The 20,148-nt window shown below is 44.3% G+C and overlaps 2 protein-coding genes across 5 annotated transcripts in view; one reads left to right on the top strand and one right to left on the bottom strand.

Annotated features, from left to right (window-relative positions):
* Window positions 1-20,148, bottom strand: part of AKAP7 (A-kinase anchoring protein 7) — a 133,500-nt gene that overhangs the window by 67,900 nt on the left and 45,452 nt on the right. For 2 of the 3 annotated variants that reach the window (XM_090039154.1, XM_090039144.1), the window contains exons 6-7: window positions 16,108-16,220; window positions 3,583-3,727 (exon numbers count right to left, since the gene is read on the bottom strand). In XM_090039154.1, the coding sequence (XP_089895280.1) occupies window positions 3,583-3,727; window positions 16,108-16,220 (258 nt within the window). The remainder of the gene's footprint in view (window positions 1-3,582; window positions 3,728-16,107; window positions 16,221-20,148) is intronic. The other variant, XM_090039163.1, reaches the window with a different exon arrangement.
* On the top strand, window positions 524-10,536 carry MSH5 (mutS homolog 5). 2 transcript variants are annotated; one of them, XM_090039131.1, is made up of 4 exons: window positions 524-910; window positions 6,383-6,422; window positions 8,123-10,281; window positions 10,360-10,536. In XM_090039131.1, exons 1-4 carry the CDS (start codon window positions 887-889, stop codon window positions 10,534-10,536), a joined length of 2,400 nt encoding a protein of 799 aa, XP_089895257.1. In that variant the 5' UTR covers window positions 524-886. The 2 variants fall into 2 exon arrangements, with proteins under 2 accessions (XP_089895257.1, XP_089895250.1); XM_090039124.1 differs by having other exon boundaries at window positions 8,123-10,536.

Here is a 20,148-nt window from a genome sequence, read left to right as displayed (position 1 = left end):
CTCGCCCTCCTCCTAGCTGTCACCAGCCCTGACATAGTAGGGATCACAGAAACGTGGTGGGACTCATCGCATGACTGGGCGGTGAGTGTCAAGGGCTATAGGCTATACAGGAAGGACAGGATAGGAAGGAAAGGTGGAGGAGTAGCACTCTACATCAAGGAGGAATATACTTCCTCGTTAATTAGCATGGGGGTAGAGGGGGGGCACTCTGAGGTGCTCTGGGTTAGAGTAAAAGGCAGTCCAGGGGAGAGAGACTTAACGGTGGGAGTCTACTATAGACCTCCCAACCAGGGAGAAGAGCTCGACCTGGAATTCTTAGGTCAGCTTACAGAGGCAGTGAGGGCTAAGGATGTGGTCATCATGGGGGACCTGAACTTCCCAGACATCTGCTGGGAGGAGCAGTCAGCCAAGTCTGATCGCTCACGTCGGTTCTTAGCCAGACTGCAGGACCTCCATCTAACCCAGGAGGTGCACAGTCCCACCAGGGGAGACGCCTTGTTGGACCTAGTGCTGGCCACGGGTGATGACCTGGTGAGGGGGCTGCGGGTGATGGGCCACCTGGGAGACAGTGATCATCGCTTGCTGGAATTCACCATCCAGCGTAAGGTGGCAAAGGGCTGCAGCAAGGCAACAGCCCTAGACTTTAGGAGGGCTGACTTCAACAAGCTAAGGAGGATAGTTGGGGAAGCGCTGAGGACCCAGAGGGGAAGGGAATCAGATGTCGAAGGTGAGTGGTTGCTCCTTAAGGAGACGATCCTCCATGCCCAAAGGGAGGTAATCCCAACAAGGGTCAAAGGGAGCAGGAGGGCACATAAACCCCCATGGCTCACTAAGAGCATCCGGGAATGTCTCCTTGCTAAAAGGGAGGCATATACCCAATGGAGAGATGGGGTCATCGCCAAGAAGGACTATGTTATAGTCGCCCGAGGATGTAGGGGGGCAGTCAGGAGGGCCAAGGCAGAGTTGGAGATAGGACTAGCTTCCCGGATTAAGGACAATAAGAAGTCCTTCTTCAAATACATAGGGGGTAAAAAGAGGGTCCCGGGTAATGTGGGGCCCCTGCAGGACATGATGGGCAACTTAGTCATCACGCCAGATGACAAAGCTAACATATTTAACGATTTCTTTGCCTCTGTCTTCCTAAGTAGGGACCAGTTCAGCCACCTCCCTGCTGGGCCCCCCTCGGGCCCCGAGAGAGACACGCCTGGGCCAAGGGTTAGCGAGGAGTTAGTTAGGGTACTTCTGGAGAAGCTGGACGTGTTCAAGTCCGCTGGTCCGGACGATCTTCACCCTAGGGTTCTACAGGAACTGGCTGAGGTCATTGCGGGACCCCTGGCACGGCTCTATGAGCACTCGTGGTGCTCTGGCGAGGTGCCGGAGGACTGGAAGAGGGCCAATGTGGTCCCTATCTTCAAAAAGGGAAAAAAAGAGGACCCGGGAAATTACAGGCCAGTTAGTCTGACCTCAATCCCGGGTAAGCTCTTTGAAAAAATTATCCTGGCACACATCCAGGAGGGCCTTGCGGGGCAATGCATGCTCAGGGGCAACCAACATGGGTTTATCAGTGGCAGGTCTTGTCAGACCAACCTGGTGGCCTTTTACGATCAGGTCACCAAATCATTAGACGCAGGGGTTGCTGTGGATGTAGTCTTTTTGGACTTCCGGAAGGCTTTCGACACTGTCTCTCACCCTGTCCTCATCAAAAAGCTGGGAGACTGTGGTGTCGATGCCCACACGGTCAAATGGGTCGTCAACTGGTTGGAGGGCCGCACCCAGAGGGTGGTAGTGGATGGGTTCTTCTCGACCTGGAAGGATGTGGGCAGTGGGGTTCCGCAGGGCTCGGTCCTCGGGCCTGCACTGTTCAACATCTTCATCAGTGACTTGGATGAGGGGGTAGAAAGCACCCTGTTCAAGTTTGCTGATGACACTAAGATGTGGGGGGATGTGGGTGCACTAGAAGGGTGCAATAGGCTACAAGCTGACCTTGACAGGTTGCAACGGTGGGCGGATGAGAATAGGATGGGGTTTAACACTGATAAGTGCAAGGTGTTGCACATGGGGAGGAAGAACCGGCACCACACTTACAGGTTGGGGAACTCTCCTCTTGCCAGCACGGAGACGGAAAAGGATCTTGGAGTCGTCATTGACTCCACGATGAACATGGGCCGGCAGTGTGGGGAGGCAGTCAAGAAGGCCAATCGTACCCTATCATGCATCCACAGATGCATCTCGAGCAGGTCCAGGGAGGTGATCCTCCCCCTCTATGCGGCACTGGTCAGGCCGCAGCTGGAGTACTGCGTCCAGTTCTGGGCGCCACACTTCAAGAGGGACGTGGACAATAGGGAAAGAGTTCAGAGGAGGGCCACTCGTATGATCAGGGGTCAGCAGGGCAGGCCTTATGAGGATAGGCTACGGGACCTGAACCTGTTTAGCCTCCACAAGAGAAGGCTAAGGGGGGACCTTGTGGCCTGCTACAAACTGGTCAGGGGGGATCAGCAGGTATTGGGGGAGTCCCTGTTCCCCCGTGCGCTGCCAGGAGTGACCAGGAATAACGGTCACAAGCTGGCGGAGGGTAAGTTTAGATTAGATATTAGGAGGCGCTACTTCACAGTCAGGGTGGCTAGGGCCTGGAACCAGCTTCCAGGGGAAGTGGTGCAGGCTCCTAGCCTGGGGATTTTTAAAAGGAAGTTAGATGAGCACCTTGCCGGGGTCATCTGACCCCGGTGCTCTTTCCTGCTAAGGCAGGGGGTCGGACTAGATGATCTACCTAGGTCCCTTCCGACTCTAGCTACTATGAAACTATGAAACTATGAAACTATGACCCCAGCTGACTTCCTGCCCTTTGGGCAGGGGGCTGGACTCGATGATCTCCCGAGGTCCCTTCCAGCCCTGATGTCTATGAAATCCACGAAATCTACTCAGGTCCCTTCCGACCCTAGAAACTATGAAACTATGAACAATGAAACCTCTGTAAACACAACTTACAAAAGACGCTATATTTTGAAATGTCTTTATCTGATACCTCATGGACTGAGGAGTCAGATTTTCAACCAATTGGCAATTTTTGAAGCTGTCTGTAGTCATGCACTTGTGTTTGGTCACAGCTATAGACTGCTTCTGTGGCCAGATCAGGTGAAAATTGTCACTTCTGTCTGCACCCTAAGTGGTATCACCAGGAAGTTCACCACTTTGGTGAGATTGTAGGAAAAGATAGAAGTATGAGAAGTCAGCGCTGGCCCTGGGAAGAGTCTTGGCTCTTAGCAGATCCAGGGCAGAGAATCTGTACCCCAGAATGTTTGTAGTGGCTCCAAAGTTGAGGGCAGGATTAGACTTCAGAAGCTTAACATGCTTGGAGATTCAGTGACTGGATCCCTTGACAAGAATCTGACAAGTAGTCAACAGGAGATGCATGGCCAGATGCTGCCACAAGCAATAAGTAGCTTAAATTCCAATACGTAGCTTAGATCTACTGGTTACCTAATAACATTACAAGATTTTTGAAACACATATTTGCAGTACTAACAGATTATCCAACTCTTTGATTTTAAATAAAATCAAGACATAAAATAGTATTATTCTTACCGACTGTAATAGAGGACTCACAGTGGTAGTAGCCATTGGGTTGCTTTTTTTTCAGCATGGAGCAGAGATCTAGGCGGTGCAGGGTTTCATTTCCAAAATAATGGTTTTTAAAATTCTTATACAGGTTTGGATCAATTTTTTTCACCTTTAAATAATAAAATAAAATGACAGTCACTTCACTGGGAGACAGGGCTTTCATAATATTACCAATGGTTCTGACTGAACGATTTATTTTTAGAACAGCTCATTTCAACTTCTAAATGCAAACAGAATATTGAAAAATAAAGTGCCCAATCAATGGCTGGGCTATAGTTATCAAATACCTGAGAGTGGGCCATACCACCTTCCTTTAGACTGGTAGTACTCAACCTATCTGGCCCTGGGAATCTAGATGCGTGGCATGGGGCCTGTCTGCTGGCTCGATTTTGCATTTGACGTCAGTCCATAGGCATGATCCAGTGCAGGGTTACCCCAGCACCACTGAATCCAGCCACAGCAGCACCAGCTCAGCCCCACGTGCTGGATTCAGCTGATACAATCCAGTGTATGGATCTGTCATCTGATCTGTGGGGCTCCCCACAGGTCTGGAATTTGGTGGAAGGGAAGCAGTGGCAGCATTAATTGCTGCAGCCCTGGGCTCTGCTGGCTGACATGGTTGCATGGGGCAGATCTGGTCTCAAGCCAGAGTTTGAGAAATACTGCTTTAGGCCATTCTCTCCCCAGATCAGAGCGGCGAGACCATTAAGTAAAAATAATTACTCATTACTCTGGTAGCTTACAACACACCACCTAGGCTAGGGGATAGCAGCATTTTGCAGCGGAGGTCTGCTTTCTTGGAACTTATTGGGGGGATCTTAGCTGGTTATCTAGGGCAGCTTACATTTGCTCCCCCAGAGCATGGAAATATGATCCTACCCAGGAAAACTAAGCTTTTTCATCCAGCTTGTTAACAATCTGAATAATCCGCTCTACGTTCACAAAACTGCAACTTGAAAAACAAAATTAGTACACACAGCCTTATATAGAACTTCACAAATATTAACAAATGTTAATGTCAGCATCATTTTGCATTATGTAACACAGAGGCATACAAGTATTCTCAGCCCTGATCTTTGTCTGTGATCTGAAATTCTTACTTACTCATTAATTGTTTATCATCCCATTTGTATATTCAGTAAAAACAGATACTCTGTCTGCACATAGTACTTACTCCTTGTGGTCTTACCAGAAATATGCAGTGTTAAAAATAAAAATAAAAATCTGTTCCCTGCACCTTTCATCTGATCTGTACTACTATCTTCTGTGAAGTTTCAGTCTCAATCACTGAATTTCCAATATGTGACCAGTCTTGAAATCCTTACTTAGCCCTTACTCAGGAAAATGCTCAGAGGAATTCTGTCTGAGTTAAAACAGAGTGAAGATTTGGTTTTCTGACTCTTAAACTAATTCATTGTCAGAAGTGGCAGTTCATGTAATTAAACTCTGGAATAATTATGCCATCTAGTGGCCATTCATGTTAATGTCAAGCATGTAGTATGGTAGTTTGGGGCCTCATGCATGACTAATACCTACCCTCTATTTAATGCAATGTTCAGTAGCTAGCCTAGTACTCTAGTGCCAGTGTTGAGGACTCCTGTGGGGCAGATGAGATTTTGAAGCTAAAATGCTATTATTTGCTTCCTAGCTGGAACTGCTATGTAAAAGCACAGAAAGCTATCAATCAGTAGGCAGAGTGAGTGACCTCAAGCCCTTCTCAGCCAAAGACACCTGTTAGGGTACAGAACCTTGATTGGGGTTAAAACAAAGCCAGGTACCTAAATAAGCTGGTTACCCTCTGCAAAAAGAGATATTGCTCCTGGGGGATGGACTGTGAAACAGGGAATGATGCCTGTATACATGGAGGAAGACTTGCTTTGTTCAGGGAACTGAGTGGTGTTTGTGATGGAGTTAGGAAGGAGTGCTTGGGGAAGGAGTGCTGGGAGGAATGGCTTTTTGGAGGCGACAGGGTTACTAAGGTCACCAACCCTGCAGGATTGCCCTGGAGTCTCTAGGAATTTGATATAAATCTCCAGGATACTGCTGAAAGTCACCCAGGAGATTAATGATAAGGCATCCATTAAAGTAAACATTAAACATCAAATCAGATTTATATAGTAGCCCAGTGGGTTTTTTAAATATAACATAATGTGCATTTGCCTTCCTGATGTAAAGGCATACATGTCATTATGTCATGTAATGAAACCTCCCAGAATAGATTCAAACAGATTTGGCAACCCTAGGAGTGACCAAACTGAAGGGTGGTAGTTGTTGCAAGAAGGGTGAAGTAAAGCTACTAAGGGGATGAGATGGTACCTAGATGTGGGTCTTAGTACTGCTTCCATATAGGGAGTCGTTCTCGAGAAGGGTAGAATTGGACTGCTATTGTTCAGAAAGCCTGCATAGCTCCGAGAAGAGTGCTCACCTGGGTGTATCAGGGCAGTTACACTATAATGCTCAGTGGAACAGCTGCAAATGAGTGTCCTGTGCAGAGATTGTTACAGAGGGGTGCAGTCAGATGGCGCTGATGATGGAGTGCAGATCTTGGTATGAGCTGTTACAAGGGGCATGTAAACGTGCTTATGTTTATGAGATAGGGATCTGTGGGTGGGATTAGGGTGCCAAGTGACATGCACCTGGCAGTCTTGTTGTGCCTGTGCTTTAAAATCTTAGTTGGATTTTAACATATGTAGCCAAGTGAGTAGGTTAGAGATGTTGGCCTGCTGCAGTTGTGCCTTCCAGCTGCATGGGGCCACTGTGGCACCCACAACAGAGGCAGCCAGGCAGCCTCTCCACTTCCTTTCTTGCTGCTCCCCCTGCTGGATCACTATCAGGAAGGCCTAGGCAGCGCATTTAAGGTGAGGGGCCTAATACCAAATCTGGCTTCCCTCAGCTCCTTGCTGAGCACTATCAAATTCAGAAAACCAGGTATAGGGTGTAGAGGTGTTTGTGGGAGAGCAGGAAGCCCCAGTTGTTACTGAGCTGTGTACGTGAGCACGTGGATGGAAAGTGTATCCGGCAGTTGGGGTGGCAGAAAGGTTTTGGGAGCAGTGCTCGGTGAAGGCATTAGGTAACAGTGTCCGGCCTTTCTAATACCTGGTTCCCTGGTCTCCCTGCAGGGGTGAAATGGGAGTCTCTTGCTGGCCAGTAGCCTGACCTGGTATCCAAAATGCCTTCTTTTCTTCACCTTCAACAAAAGGAAGCTGGGGATGGAGGATACAGGCCGAGGGAGCACCAAGCAGCCAGCTGAGAAAGGCAGTGAAACTGCTTTCCTTGCCTCACAGGGGCCAAGAGAGGCCTGGCTGGTTATGAGGCAGCAATGTGAGAGACCTGTGGGACAGTGGTGCTCTCCGCAGCATGTCAGGGGCTAAAGAAATTGCAGCCCGTCGCACTGTGTGAGGGCAGGGAAGGGCGGCTGTCGATGCCGATCTGCGGTGGGTGGCTGGGAAGTGGATGGGGCGGGGGTTGCCAGGCAGTGCTCCCTGTGGGCAGGGCAGGGAAACGGGCAGAGCCAAAGAGCATCAGGCCCAGACAAGAGCATGGAGGAGACAGCATGGAAGGGGACACTGATGACGGCTCTGTGCTATGTGACAGGGTCCAGCCCCCACTCAGGAGAGTTGCGGGTGAGCCACGCCTGAAGGAGACAGGGACAGGGGGGTCGACAGTCTCTCAGTGGCAGCTGCTTGGCCTTTTTGCAATTACTACCAGCCTTCAGTTTGCTGAAAAGCATCCCTCCCAAAAGGTGAAAGGCCTCTGGGAGGAGGGGGAGGAGGAAGACTGTTCTCTGAGGCTGCCTGGCAGGTGGCAATAGGCCATTACAGCAGGCAGGAGCTGTGCCGTGTGCACAGGGAGAAGAGGGGGATAGGTCTAGATGCAGTGGTGTGCTGTATACGCATGTGTAATACATGCCCGTGAGGATAGCTGGGTGCATAGGAAAAGCAATTGGCATACGCGAGTGCAGGTGGAAAGGCTATACAAATGAGCAGCTATATGTCTGAGCACAGGCCTCTCCTACCTTTTAATTCCTGCAAACTGCCCCCAAAACTTCCTGCTGTCACAAGAGTACATTAGAGCTCAGATTCATTGTTATTCCTGCTGGCCAGGGATATCAGGGGCCTCCTAGAGCCTAACTCTCCACCCAACGCAACCTAACCGCTCTCACTTTTTTGAAGCGAAAGGATTTGTGTGTATCGGGAGTATGGGGAAGGGGGAGGCATGCAGGACTGATGCAAGCAGCAGCAGGCTGTTGGGGAAAGGGCAGGGACCCAAACAAGAGAAAGACCAAATGTGTTCCCAAGTCTGTCCATCTGTCTTGTGGTATGGACATGTGGCTCGGGGAGGAGTGGATGCTGGGTGGATCAGAAGGCATGAGGTGGTGGACAGATGAACGGGGGCAGCTGTTGTGGAGGAAGGGACTTACAGGATAAGCTGTCAACACAAAAACTGTCTTTACCAGCAGCCAGAGAATTGGATGGAATGAGCACCCTTGCTACGCTGACCAACACTTCTCCATCGCCACCATTGCCTGGATGCAAACAAGAAGAGGAAGAAGAGTGTTCTGAGGTACATATGTGTGTGTTGTGGTACGGAGGGCAACTGGGGATCACCTATTACGATACAGAAGACTGCTCAGTTTACTTCATGCCTGACATGCCTGATAATGAGCACCTCAAGCTGCTGCAAAAAGTGATTGATGAAGTCTTTCCTCGATGCATTGTGACGAGTGCCAAGCAGGACCATCACTTTGCCAAATTCCTGACCAGCATCAGTTCTACTGGAGATGAGCTTGTGAAGAAACCAGAAATTGTCCTCTTTCCCAATGCAGACTTTGGCCTAGAAGTGAGCAAGCAGCGGATCCTATCTAGACAGTTCCCATTTATTCCCTCCCATATGACTGCAACAGAGAAAATTCTTTATTTGTCTTCCGTTATTCCCTTTGAGAGCCCAGTCATGGTACAAGCACTAGGTGGGCTGCTGAAGTTTCTTGACAGGAGACGGGTTGGAGTTGAATTAGAAGATAGCACTGTTGGAGTCCCTATCTTGGCCTTTAAAAAGTTTGTGCTAACAGATATTGTGAATATGGACCAAGATGCCTACTATGTCCTTCAGATATTTAAAAGTGAGGTGCATCCTTCTGTGTACAAACTAGCCAGTGGGCTGAAAGAAGGATTCAGCTTATACGGCATTTTAAATCGCTGCAGATGCAAGTGGGGAGAGAAACTGCTGCGGCTGTGGCTCATGAGGCCCACCCGGAACCTGACAGAGCTAAACAAACGGCTAGATGTTATCCAGTTCTTCTTGCTGGCTCAGAATCATGAGACAGTCCTGACCCTTCAAGACTGCCTCAAGAATATAAAAAATGTACCCCTAATTCTGAGAAGAATGACTCTTTCCAACACAAAGGTTAGTGACTGGCAGGCACTCTATAAGACAGCGTACAGCGCAGTGTGCCTTAGAGACACATGTCGTTCCTTGCCCAGTACCATTGAGCTCTTCCAGACAATCTCACATGTGTTCACAGATGACCTGCACTACATTGCCAGCCTTATCAGCAAAGTGATAGATTTTGAAGGGAGCATCTCAGAAAATCGCTTCACTGTCAGATCCAATGTGGACCCCACCATTGATGAAAAGAAACGGAAGCTGATGGGTCTCTCAGACTTCCTTACAGAGGTGGCCAGAAAGGAACTGGAGACCCTAGACAACCGTATACCTTCTTGTTGTGTGATCTACATCCCCTTGATTGGGTTCCTACTCTCCATTCCACGGCTTCCCACAATGGTGGACAAGAGTGACTTTGAGATTGAAGGTCTGGACTTCATGTTCCTGTCAGAGGATAAACTGCACTATAGAAGTGCTAGGACTAAGGAACTAGACAGCATGCTAGGTGATCTGCACTGTGAGATCAGGGATCAGGAAACACTTATTATGCACCAGCTACAGACAAAAATCTTGGAGAAGTCTGCAGTGCTTAGCAATGTTATTGAATTCACAGCACACCTAGATGTGCTGTTAGCTCTGGCAGTGATGGCTCGAGAAAATGGCTACTGCCGGCCATGTTTCACCCAAAGCCATGGCATCCGCATCAAGGATGGCAGGCACCCGCTCATGGAGCTATGTGCTAAGACTTTTGTGCCCAATCCTGTGGAGAGTGGAGAGGTTACTGGGAGGGTAAAAATCCTCACGGGGCCCAATTCATCTGGGAAGAGTGTGTACTTAAAGCAGGTAGGTCTTATAACATTCATGGCCTTAATTGGTAGTTATGTCCCTGCTTCTGAGGCTGAAATTGGACCAGTTGATGGGATTTACACCAGAATCCACAGCAGGGAGTCAGTGTCATTGGGTCTCTCTACTTTCATGATTGATCTCAACCAGGTTGCCAAGGCAGTGAACAATGCCACAGCATGGTCCTTGGTACTTATTGATGAGTTTGGCAAAGGGACCAACACAGTGGATGGCCTTTCTCTTTTGGCTGCTGTGCTGAGGTACTGGATCAACCAGGGAACCCAATGCCCACAAGTCTTTGTCTCCACTAATTTTCACAGCTTAATGCAGCTGAAACTCCTACCTGACACTCCTCTTGTGCAGTACCTGACCATGGAGACCCATCAAGATGGAGATGAGCTGGTATTCTTCTATCAGCTCAAGGAAGGAGTGTCCACTGTAAGCCACGCTGCTAATATTGCTGCACTGGCTGGGATGCCACACAAAGTGACTGCACGAGGTATGGAAGTATCAGAGCTTATTCGAAATGGAAAACCCATCAGACGTATTGAACATCCTTCCCAGAACAACCAGCTGGAGAGATGCAAATCTCTAGTAGAAAAATTCCTTTGCCTAGACCTAGAGGACCCCCATGTGGATTTAGAGGAGTTCTTGCATCAGGAGGTGCTGCCCTCTGCAGCTTCAGTTCTGTAATAGGTGCAAGCACAGAAATACAGATGACATGCTATATAAGCTTCCCTCATTCAGTAGAAAGAGCTCAAAGGGTGAGAGGGAAGGAACTTAAAATTTCCCTATAAGTTTATATTAATGAAATATTTTTTCCCTTCTTGGCATTTTTTCCAGATCCAAATGAGAAATCTGATCCAGTACACAAAGCCAGATATTCAGGATTATATGCTCTCAGTTGGAGATAAAATAACTTCTGCAATAGACATTAATTTGTAATTAATTTGACTTATAACCACACCCAATATTTAATTTTTATAAGCTTCTGATAATACATAAGGCATGTTTACTTCCTATGTTTCAAACAGCTTCTGTACCTATAAATATGTCTGCTAAATGATCTTTTTACCTAAAGATGTCAGAGCAGAAGGGCTGGTAGTTAGGGAGGCTAATTTCTGATCTTCCAGTTAAGGTCTTAAGCATTTTATCCCCCTGCCTACACATCTATAACATGCATATCTAATAACCTTAGAGCACAATTTGAAGCTTAAAAGTTTATAAAGTTCTTTGAGATGATCAGACAAAAAGATCATAGTTTAGGATTTATCCCTCCTAGGTTAGCAGTACTGTGAATGCAATGTTCAATCCCTTATAATTTATTGTATTATGCTATGGTGACTCTTAGTTTAGTATCAATTTCAAAAGATTTCAGTGACAACTGCATCCAACTCTTCATAAACAGGAAAAAGTAAAACCTGTCAGAGTGTGAAGCACTGAAATTGAGGCTAATAAAGAAAAAAAGGGGATGATTTCATCTGCTTTATGGTTTCTCTTACACTATAATCCATCTTCCAAAAATGGCACTCCCAACAAAGAGAGATATAAACACGCTATACATATGCACTATATGTACACTATATGCATATTATAGTTTGGAACTTCTGGGGAAAACCATATTCAAGCTCTGATTAGTGTTGGTCACTTGAGAAGTTAAATGCTGGCTGCATCTGAATTTCTACTGGTTGTTCTTTCACATAATAAAATGACAGACATGACTTATTTTAACAGACAATCTCTGTTCAGAAGCCAAGTTAATGAGTGGCTAAAGAATCTTAGTAGCCACAGTTCGAGGAAAGGGAATAATACCTAAAGTAGATAAGCATTCATCGCCTTAATTGGAAGCTCTGTTCCTAGGGCAGTTGATGGGATTTACAACAGCAGAAAGTCAGTGTGTCTACATCTCTCCTTTGAATGATGCAGGTCAAAAATCAGTGTGTGCTGGCAGAACTGAGTGAGGATGAGTTCAGCTTGAAGTAAGGGCTCTATTATAAGAATGCAGCTATGTGGTACATTAATACTATTTACTTTTAGAAACATACAAAACTAATAAAATCACAAATGGAAAAAGAAAGGCAGTCAAATAATATATTAAGTTAAAATTTTAATATCTGTTTTCAAGTTCCAAACAAAAATCTAAGAATAAGGGAAGCTGTATTAGAATGCAGGTTAACTAGCCTTTGCTCCTATTTATGCATGCTAATAATGCAAAATATCTTTAGTGAAGACAGTATCTGATGAACAAGGTAATAAAAAATGCTCAGGCTAAGCACTGAGTAAACAGGAGATATGCATAGATAAAACAAAAGTAGGACTGATCGCTAATTTTCTTCTGTGAAATACAGTTTAGCCGTTATATGCAAACAAAACAGCAGAGGCATTTCCTCTGAGTAAGTTCTCTCACTGACTGCCAAAAGTTGCTAATACTGTTCACAGTACAGATAACAGAAGACATGGTGCTACTCTGTCCACTGTGCTGAATTTGCTTGAAGTTGATGCTTTCGAGGAGCCAAATATATGAACAGTACTACAAGTGGAGGAAGGTTTGTATGAGTCACCCAACAAAAAAATCCTGAAATTTTGTAACTTCAGTATGAAATATTTTATGCTCTGTTTAGTGTTAATTGATAATGACAAGTAAAATGGATCTGAATCAGACTACATGCACATCAGTTAAGATTTTGATAGTGAGAGGACTCTTTGTTTGGGCTGTAGGATAGTAATTTTTCTCCTAATGTTTTGTGTCGACTACAAGATCACAAAATGAACAACTTAAGTTTCAAGGAAAGACTGAGGTGGCAAATGTTTAACACAAACATGAAACAATACAACAATAAATTTTACTATAATATTGAGTTACTGCTGTAATCAGTTGAATTAAAAAGTAGTATCTGCAAAATAATATCCAGTAACCATGCAGTTATCTTGTCAACATTCTTAAATCATACATATACACACCTATTGGCTTGTTTCATTATTACACCAAAACTTGTAGCCATATATGCACTAATTCAAAATAAGTTTAAAATTCTACCTTTCAGATTTGAGTATGTAAGAATTATCAGAAAAGTTCAACTGTCGCCCAGTACTTCTATGAAATCAACTTAATGTTTCCAGTTCTGTAGTACTTGTATTGAAGGATCTCAAATTGCCTTACAGAATTTATCAAGTATATATCACAATACTCTATGAAATAAGTAATACATAGGTGCTGAGCCAATATGAGTTGCAAAAGGTCACACAGCAAGTTAATGGGAGTCAACTAGGAATAGAAGCACTGTCTCTAACTACATAAATAATAGACTCATTACATTGTAAGTTAGTTACTGTGTGCTCAGTGATGTATACAAAAGGTGTGGTACCTGGCCAAGGTTCTTTCTGTCTAAGGTTTCAGTTTTAGAAAGCGCTTTTTAGAAATTGCTATATATATGCATAAGTTTTTGAAGGTTCAGGGCCTAAGTATTACCATGCTATCTTTGTCTAGTCCTGCAGAGGAATGAATAGCATGTTATTAGCATTTCAAGGAAGTTTTCAGTGACCTCACTTGCCCCCAAATTGTCTTACTGGACTAAAAGGGCGAACTGTCTTACACTCCCTTAGTTATTAACTAAGTTATGTCGCTCGCCTAAGTTATTTCACTTGCATAAGAAACTAAGAAGTCTTTTATCACCTGATTAGCTCAATATAAATGAAGCCCAGTGGTTTAACAGGACAACTCTGTGCCCTGGGCAGTTTCAGTGCATACGGCAGTGCCAGCTGGTGCACTATTTTTTGACTTGTTAAACACTAATTATATGACTGATGCAGTTGCTACAGTTTTTATCCTTCTATCTGTTATTCCATCATATAAATGGCCATCTTTTACCTTTTTCTAACTTTAAAAGAACAAAAGTTGCTGCCCCCTTTAAGAGATTTTTGCTTGTCATGTAAAGTTTTATTTTACTTTCTTTTTTCTAAAGTTACAACATTTTAATTTTGAGGTTTGCTAGACTGTTAGCATGCTGTGGGGATTGGGTTAAATGATGGCTTCTTCAAGGAAACCCCTTCAATTTTAACAACTTCTGCCCTGAATATAAATATATACACCAGTTACATTTTCCATTATTTTTTATCAGCTTTCTTTGAAATGTGCTCTCCCAACTGTTGTCTCTGTAGAGTTTCTCCTTTGTTACTTGTAATACCTTTGTATGATCTGAAAATTTGATTAAAATGTAGTATTTAAATGTATTATGTAACCTTTACCATGTTTTATGTTTTAAAAGTATTTATTCATTTGTAATTTATAAGACGAAATAGTTCCACAATAAAAGTGAACAGTGATAGTAAATGCTATTCCTTAGCATATGAAGAATGTTTATATGGATATGCTTCACATAATATAGTACTGGCTGTTGTTTAATACATAACTTCCATGGAGTTTTATAGCCTATGTCACTTAATGACAACTCCAAATACGTAATTTTCTACTTCAGTATTTTTAAACCTCTTTGATCTATTCCCAATGTATTTGTGAATGTTTGCCTGTTTTATATTGTTTGTTAAGAGCACTTACTTGTATCTATCAAAAATATTGTCAAAAGCTCCTTTTCTTTTCTTTTTCTTTTCCTTTTCTTTTCATATAACATTTTGACAAATATTATTACTTCAAGGCATTATTTTACTTATCAGTGTCATGCAATAGAATAAGAGGTACAATATGCTATCTAGGGATAGAAGAAAATAGTTTTATGGTGATACGGAGTTTAGAATAACGTCATAAAATGTGAATGGAGTGAAATAAAAATGTGGATAAAATATTACCCTGGGTCTTGCTTTTGTGTACCATGATTGCTTTTCTGGGGTTTTTTTCCTCATTACCACTGTTTCAGCTTTTGAGTTAATAATTTTTAGCTCTTCTTAGATCAAGTGAAAGAAACTAATGACAAGTTTTGTCTGAGATACATTGTAGCTACTTATAAGAGAATACATGAAAATTCTCAGTTATCTTGGAATTTATCAAAGAATATGCAATACAATATAGAGCTTGTAATTTTCTATTTAATTGTGCACATACCAGATATGGACAATTATATTTATTTAAGAGTTGATCTTTTTCTGTCATCCAGTATCAACAGAAAATAACCCAACCTGTATCGTTTTCTATACCTGTAATAATAACTAATAACCTTGTAATTAGTAATCCATCACTGTGTGTAAAAAATGAAAGCTAAAAATGGGAACTTTTTTTGCTACATTACAGTATTTGATACTATACAAAAGTTTTAAAATAGTATGGAGTCAGTGACCCAGTAAGATAAAGTCATGGTGCTTTTCTACAGTATGAAAAACCATGATTAAAATTTTCACTTTTTTAATCTCCTCTTTACCACTGAAAGAGAACAAGTTTTATATCAGAAGCAAACTAAAAGGGAAGCTTAGGTTTCAATACAGAAAAATACTTAAGCATGACTTTAAGGGAAATAAAGTGGATGTAGGCATGTGTTTAAGTGTTGCTGATTGAGAACCTCTAATAAACACACTATAATAACAGATTATGTTCTAAAAGGAAAAATTATGCCAAAAGAATGGCATAGTTTTAAACTATTTCACACACATATTAACACAACTGGATTGCCTGGAATCTTATTTATTTACAGTATAGCTTCTATTATAAAGTTGGTATCTTGAAATCACAGTACTGCTTAAAAGTCCCACATATAATGGAGACCAGCTTTCTCAATATCTTCTCACACTATATAATGTTCTTGATAACTGACTTTCACACAGGTCTAGAAGATCACTGTTTTCTCAATAGAATGGAATGTAGAATACTATGGGGAAAAGAAAATACAGTTGAAAACACACAGGAAGTGTTTTGGGTGTTTTGAGACCTGTCAGTTCATATTCTTATAAAATGCACCTGACTACAGAGTCAGCAGTCCTGTTTGGAAATTAATTTCTGTATAATTAATTAATATTAAGCTACAATTAAACAATTTCACAAACAATAACTCTAACTCCTATATTGTTTTTCAATACAACTGATGTATAAAGAATATCAAAAATGCAGTCTTTCAGTCATTTAAGACCAGGCTTTTGTATATCAAAAAATTAATTTATCTAGAATATTAGTGTTTTAAAGTCTTACCTGTCTGCTTGATTACAAAGAAGTCAAGCCTGAGATGCTGTAGACTATCAATAAAGTAAAATTCATGTGCTCATCTCTTGTCTTCCCAATTAAATTATATAGCTGCTATTGCGTTCCATGAAATGTGAGCTCACCTGCTTACGCAAGTCTGGTGATTTTGACAATTTCATGAAGGTCAAATGGGGTTTAAAAGCTCTGTTTTCTCCTGCCAAGATGCCCTTTTCTTGAAATATCTTCTTCATGGTCTCTGGAGAAAGAGAAATGAAGAGGCACTAAGATAATGAATACTGTGTGTGCTTAAAAATGTGCTGTCAACAGTAATCTGAGTCACATCCACTCTATGTAAAAAACAAAGATAATCGGAAGGGTAAAAGTGGTTTCTAGGTCTTTCCAAAGTTTCATATTTTTATATATCAGAATAACGTGATATTTGGAGCTGCCAGAGGTACGAGCTTGGCTTCACTAAAAAAAATCAGCAATCTATTTTCAAAAAACCAATACTCATTCTAAAATCTGGTCCTCCTACCATAATAGCAAGTTTGTATTAATCTTGTTCAGAGATTACTATAATATAAGTAGTTCCTTATGTCACAAGTACTGCTACCACTAATGGAATTTGCTATATTTGAAAAGCTATTTTCTATCAAATTCTGTGGTCCTTAATCAAATAATATTTGATAATAATATAATCATTCCTATTTCAGGTGAAAGATATTGTTTAACAACTAGAGAATTTTGCCTCAAACTTGAAGGGGAAAGCTTGAAAATGTTGAAGTAAGAGCTCTCTTTGTGTTTGGATCAAACATGTTGAAGTAAGAGCTCTCTTTGTTTTTAGCGCTCTCTGTTGCCGTTCAGACTTATTGGTAAAGAGAAAGTGTAGTTCAACGCACAGACAAGACTAGAACTTTTTTCTCTTTCATGGCATTTTTTCTACAGCTAAGGAGCAAAGCAAAGTCAACTAGTTTATCCTCCTCCAACTCATGTACCCAGAGCAATGTAACGATGAACTTTTTAGAAATACAATTACCACAATTTAAATTTGCGACAAGATGAAGTCTACTATAATAATCTTGTATAGTAATCTTGTACTCTGCTAGGCTGCGTACTGTTTGAAGCTAGTCACCTTGCTTGAAAGCCATGCAAACCAGGTAGAACTATGCATATTTATATCTGTTAGGGTACTAACTTCAATGGGACTATTCACATGATGTTGAGTTAAACAGGTTTATTAGTTTGTTGAAAAAACAGGTATCTGTGTTATAATAGATTTCATAGACGCTAGGGCTGTAAGGGACCTCCTGAGATTATAAGGTCCAGCCCACTGCCCCAGGGACAGGAAGTCACCTGGGGTCCAATCACCCTAGCAAGATAAGCATCCAAAGATATCCAGAGTAAATGCTTGCATCACTTCTGGTGGGGAGTCTATTCCATACTCTGGAGACTAGGACAGCAAAGAAGCTTTTTCTTATGCCCAGTCTAAAACGGCCTTCCAGCAGTTTGTGACCATTTGACCTTGTCTTCCCTTGGGGTGCCCTGGTGAACAGATGTTCTCCCAGTTCCTGATGCAGACCCCTTATATAGTTTCAGTTTCATAGTGTCTAGGGTTGGAAGGAACCTGAGCAGATCATCAAGTCCAACCCCCTGCCATGGCAGGAAAGAGTACTGGGGTCAAACAACCCCAGCAAGGTGTACATCTAGCCTCCTCTTAAAGACCCCCAGGGTACGAGCCAGCACCACTTCTCTTGGAAGTTGGTTCCAAATCCTAGCCGCCCTGTGACGTAGCGCCTCCTGATATCTAGCCTAAATCTACCCTCTGCCAGCTTGTGACCATTATTCCCGGTCACTCCTGGCAGTGCTCGGGGGAACAGGGACTCCCCCAGTGCCTGCTGGTCCCCTCTGACTAGTTTGTAACAGGCCACTAGATCCCCCCTCAGCCTTCTCTTGTGGAGGCTGAACAGGTTCAGGTCCTGCAGTCTCTCATTGTAGGGTCTGCCCTGTTGTCCCCGGATCATACGGGTGGCCCTCCTCTGGACCCTCTCCATGTTGTCCACATCCCTCTTGAAGTGCGGCGCCCAGAACTGGATGCAGTACTCCAGTTGCGGCCTGACCAGTGCCGCATAGAGGGGGAGGATCACCCCCTTGACCTGCTCAAGATGCATCTGGGGATGCATGACAAAGTGCGGTTGGCCTTCCTGATTGCATCCCCACACTGCCGGCCCATGTTCATCTTGGTATCAGTGATGACTCCAAGATCCTTTTCTGCCTCTGTACTGACGAGAAGGGAATTCTCCAGCCTGTAGGTATGGTGCTGATTATTCCTCGCCAGGTGTATCACCTTACACTTTTCAGTGTTGAAACGCATCCTGTTTTCATCCGCCCACCCTTGTAACCTGTCTAGGTCTCATTGTACCCTATTCCTCCCTTCTAGCGTGCCCACATCCCCCCACATCTTAGTGTCATCAGCAAATTCGAAGAGGGTGCTATTTATCCCCTCATCCAAGTCACTGATGAAGATGTTGAACAGTGCAGGTCCGAGGACCGAGCCCTGCGGAACCCACTGCCCACGTCCTTCCAGGTTGAGAAAGACCCATCCACTACCACCCTCTGGGTGCGGCCCTCCAGCCAGTTGGCAACCCATTTGACTGTGTGGGTGTCAACACCACAGTCCCCCAGTTTCTTGATGAGAACAGGGTGAGAGACAGTGTCAAAGGCCTTCCGAAAGTCCAGGAAGACTATGTCCACTGCTACCCCTGCATCTAAGGATTTGGTGACCTGGTTGTAGAAGGCCACCAGGTTGGTCTGACAGGCCCCCGTGTTGGTTGCCCCTAAGCATAATCTCCCCTGCTGGCCCCTCGTGGACATGTGCCAGAATAATTCTCTTAAAAAGCTTACCCAGGATTGAGGTAAGACTAACTGGCCTATAGTTCCCCGGGTCCTCCTTCCTCCCCTTTTTGAAGATGAGAACCACGTTGGCCCTCTTCCAGTTCTCTGGCACCACACTGGAGCACCACGAGTGCTCATAAAGCCGTGCCAGGGGTCCTGCAATGACCTCAGCCAATTCTCTAAGTATTTGAGGGTGGAGATTGTCCGGACCAGCTGATTTGAATACATCCAGTCCCTCCAGAAGTTCCCTAACTAGTTCCTCACTAACCCTTGGCCTAGGTGCGCCTCCCCTGGGATCTAAGGGGGGCTCAGAGGTGGGGTGGCTGTTCCAGCCAGGAAAATGGAGGCAAGGCAATCGTTAAACATGTTAGCTTTGTCATCTGGTGTGACGACCAAATTTCCTAGCGTGTCCTGCAGGGGCCCCATGTTACCTGGAACCTTCTTTTTGCCCCCTATGTATTTAAAGAAGGACTTCTTGTTGTCCTTGATCCGGGAAGTTAGTCCCAGTTCCATCTCCACCTTGGCTTTCCTAACTGCCCCCCTGTATCACCGAACAACCGCAGTATAATCCTCCCTGGTGATGGCCCCTCCCTTCCATTGGGTGTATGCCTCCCTTTTAGTTAGGAGACATTCCCGGATGCTTTTGGTGAGCCATGGGGGCTTTTGCGCCCTCCTGCCCCCTTTGATCTGTGTTGGGATTACCTCCCTTTGGGCTTGGAGGATCATCTCCTTAAGGAGCGACCACTCTTCTTGGACACCTGGCTCCCCTCCCCTCCGGGACCTCAGTGCTTCCCTGACTATTCTCCTTAGCTCATTGAAGTCCGCCCTCCTGAAATCTAGGGCTGCTGCCTTGCTGTAGGCCTTTGCCACCTTGCACTGGATGGTGAATTCCAGCGATGATCACTGTCGCCCAGGTGGTTGAGCACCCGCAGCCCCCTCACCAGGTCATCACCTGTGGCCAGCACCAGGTCCAACAAGGCATCTTCCCTGGTGGGGCTGTGCACCTCCTGGGTTAGATGGAGGTCCTACATTTTGGCTAGGAACCTACATGAGCAGTCAGACCTGGCTGACTGCTCTTCCCAGCAGATGTCTGGAAAGTTCAGGTCCCCCATGATGACCACGTCCTTTGACCTAACGACCTCCATGAGCTGACTTAAGAATTCCTGGTCTAGTTCTTCCCTTTGGTTGGGTGGTCTGTAGTAGACCCCCACCGTTAAATCTGTTTCCCCTTGACTGCCCTGTATTCTAACCCAGAGCACTTCAGAGTGCTCCTCCTCTGATTCTTTGCTAAT

The sequence above is a fragment of the Crocodylus siamensis genome, chromosome 1, assembly GCF_052110815.1.
Source record: "Crocodylus siamensis isolate JL-2025a chromosome 1, ASM5211081v1, whole genome shotgun sequence".
In the NCBI taxonomy this organism is placed as follows: Eukaryota; Metazoa; Chordata; order Crocodylia; family Crocodylidae; genus Crocodylus; species Crocodylus siamensis.
The sequence above is the reverse complement of the archived record's forward strand: the minus strand, read 5'-3'. Positions and strand labels throughout refer to the sequence as shown.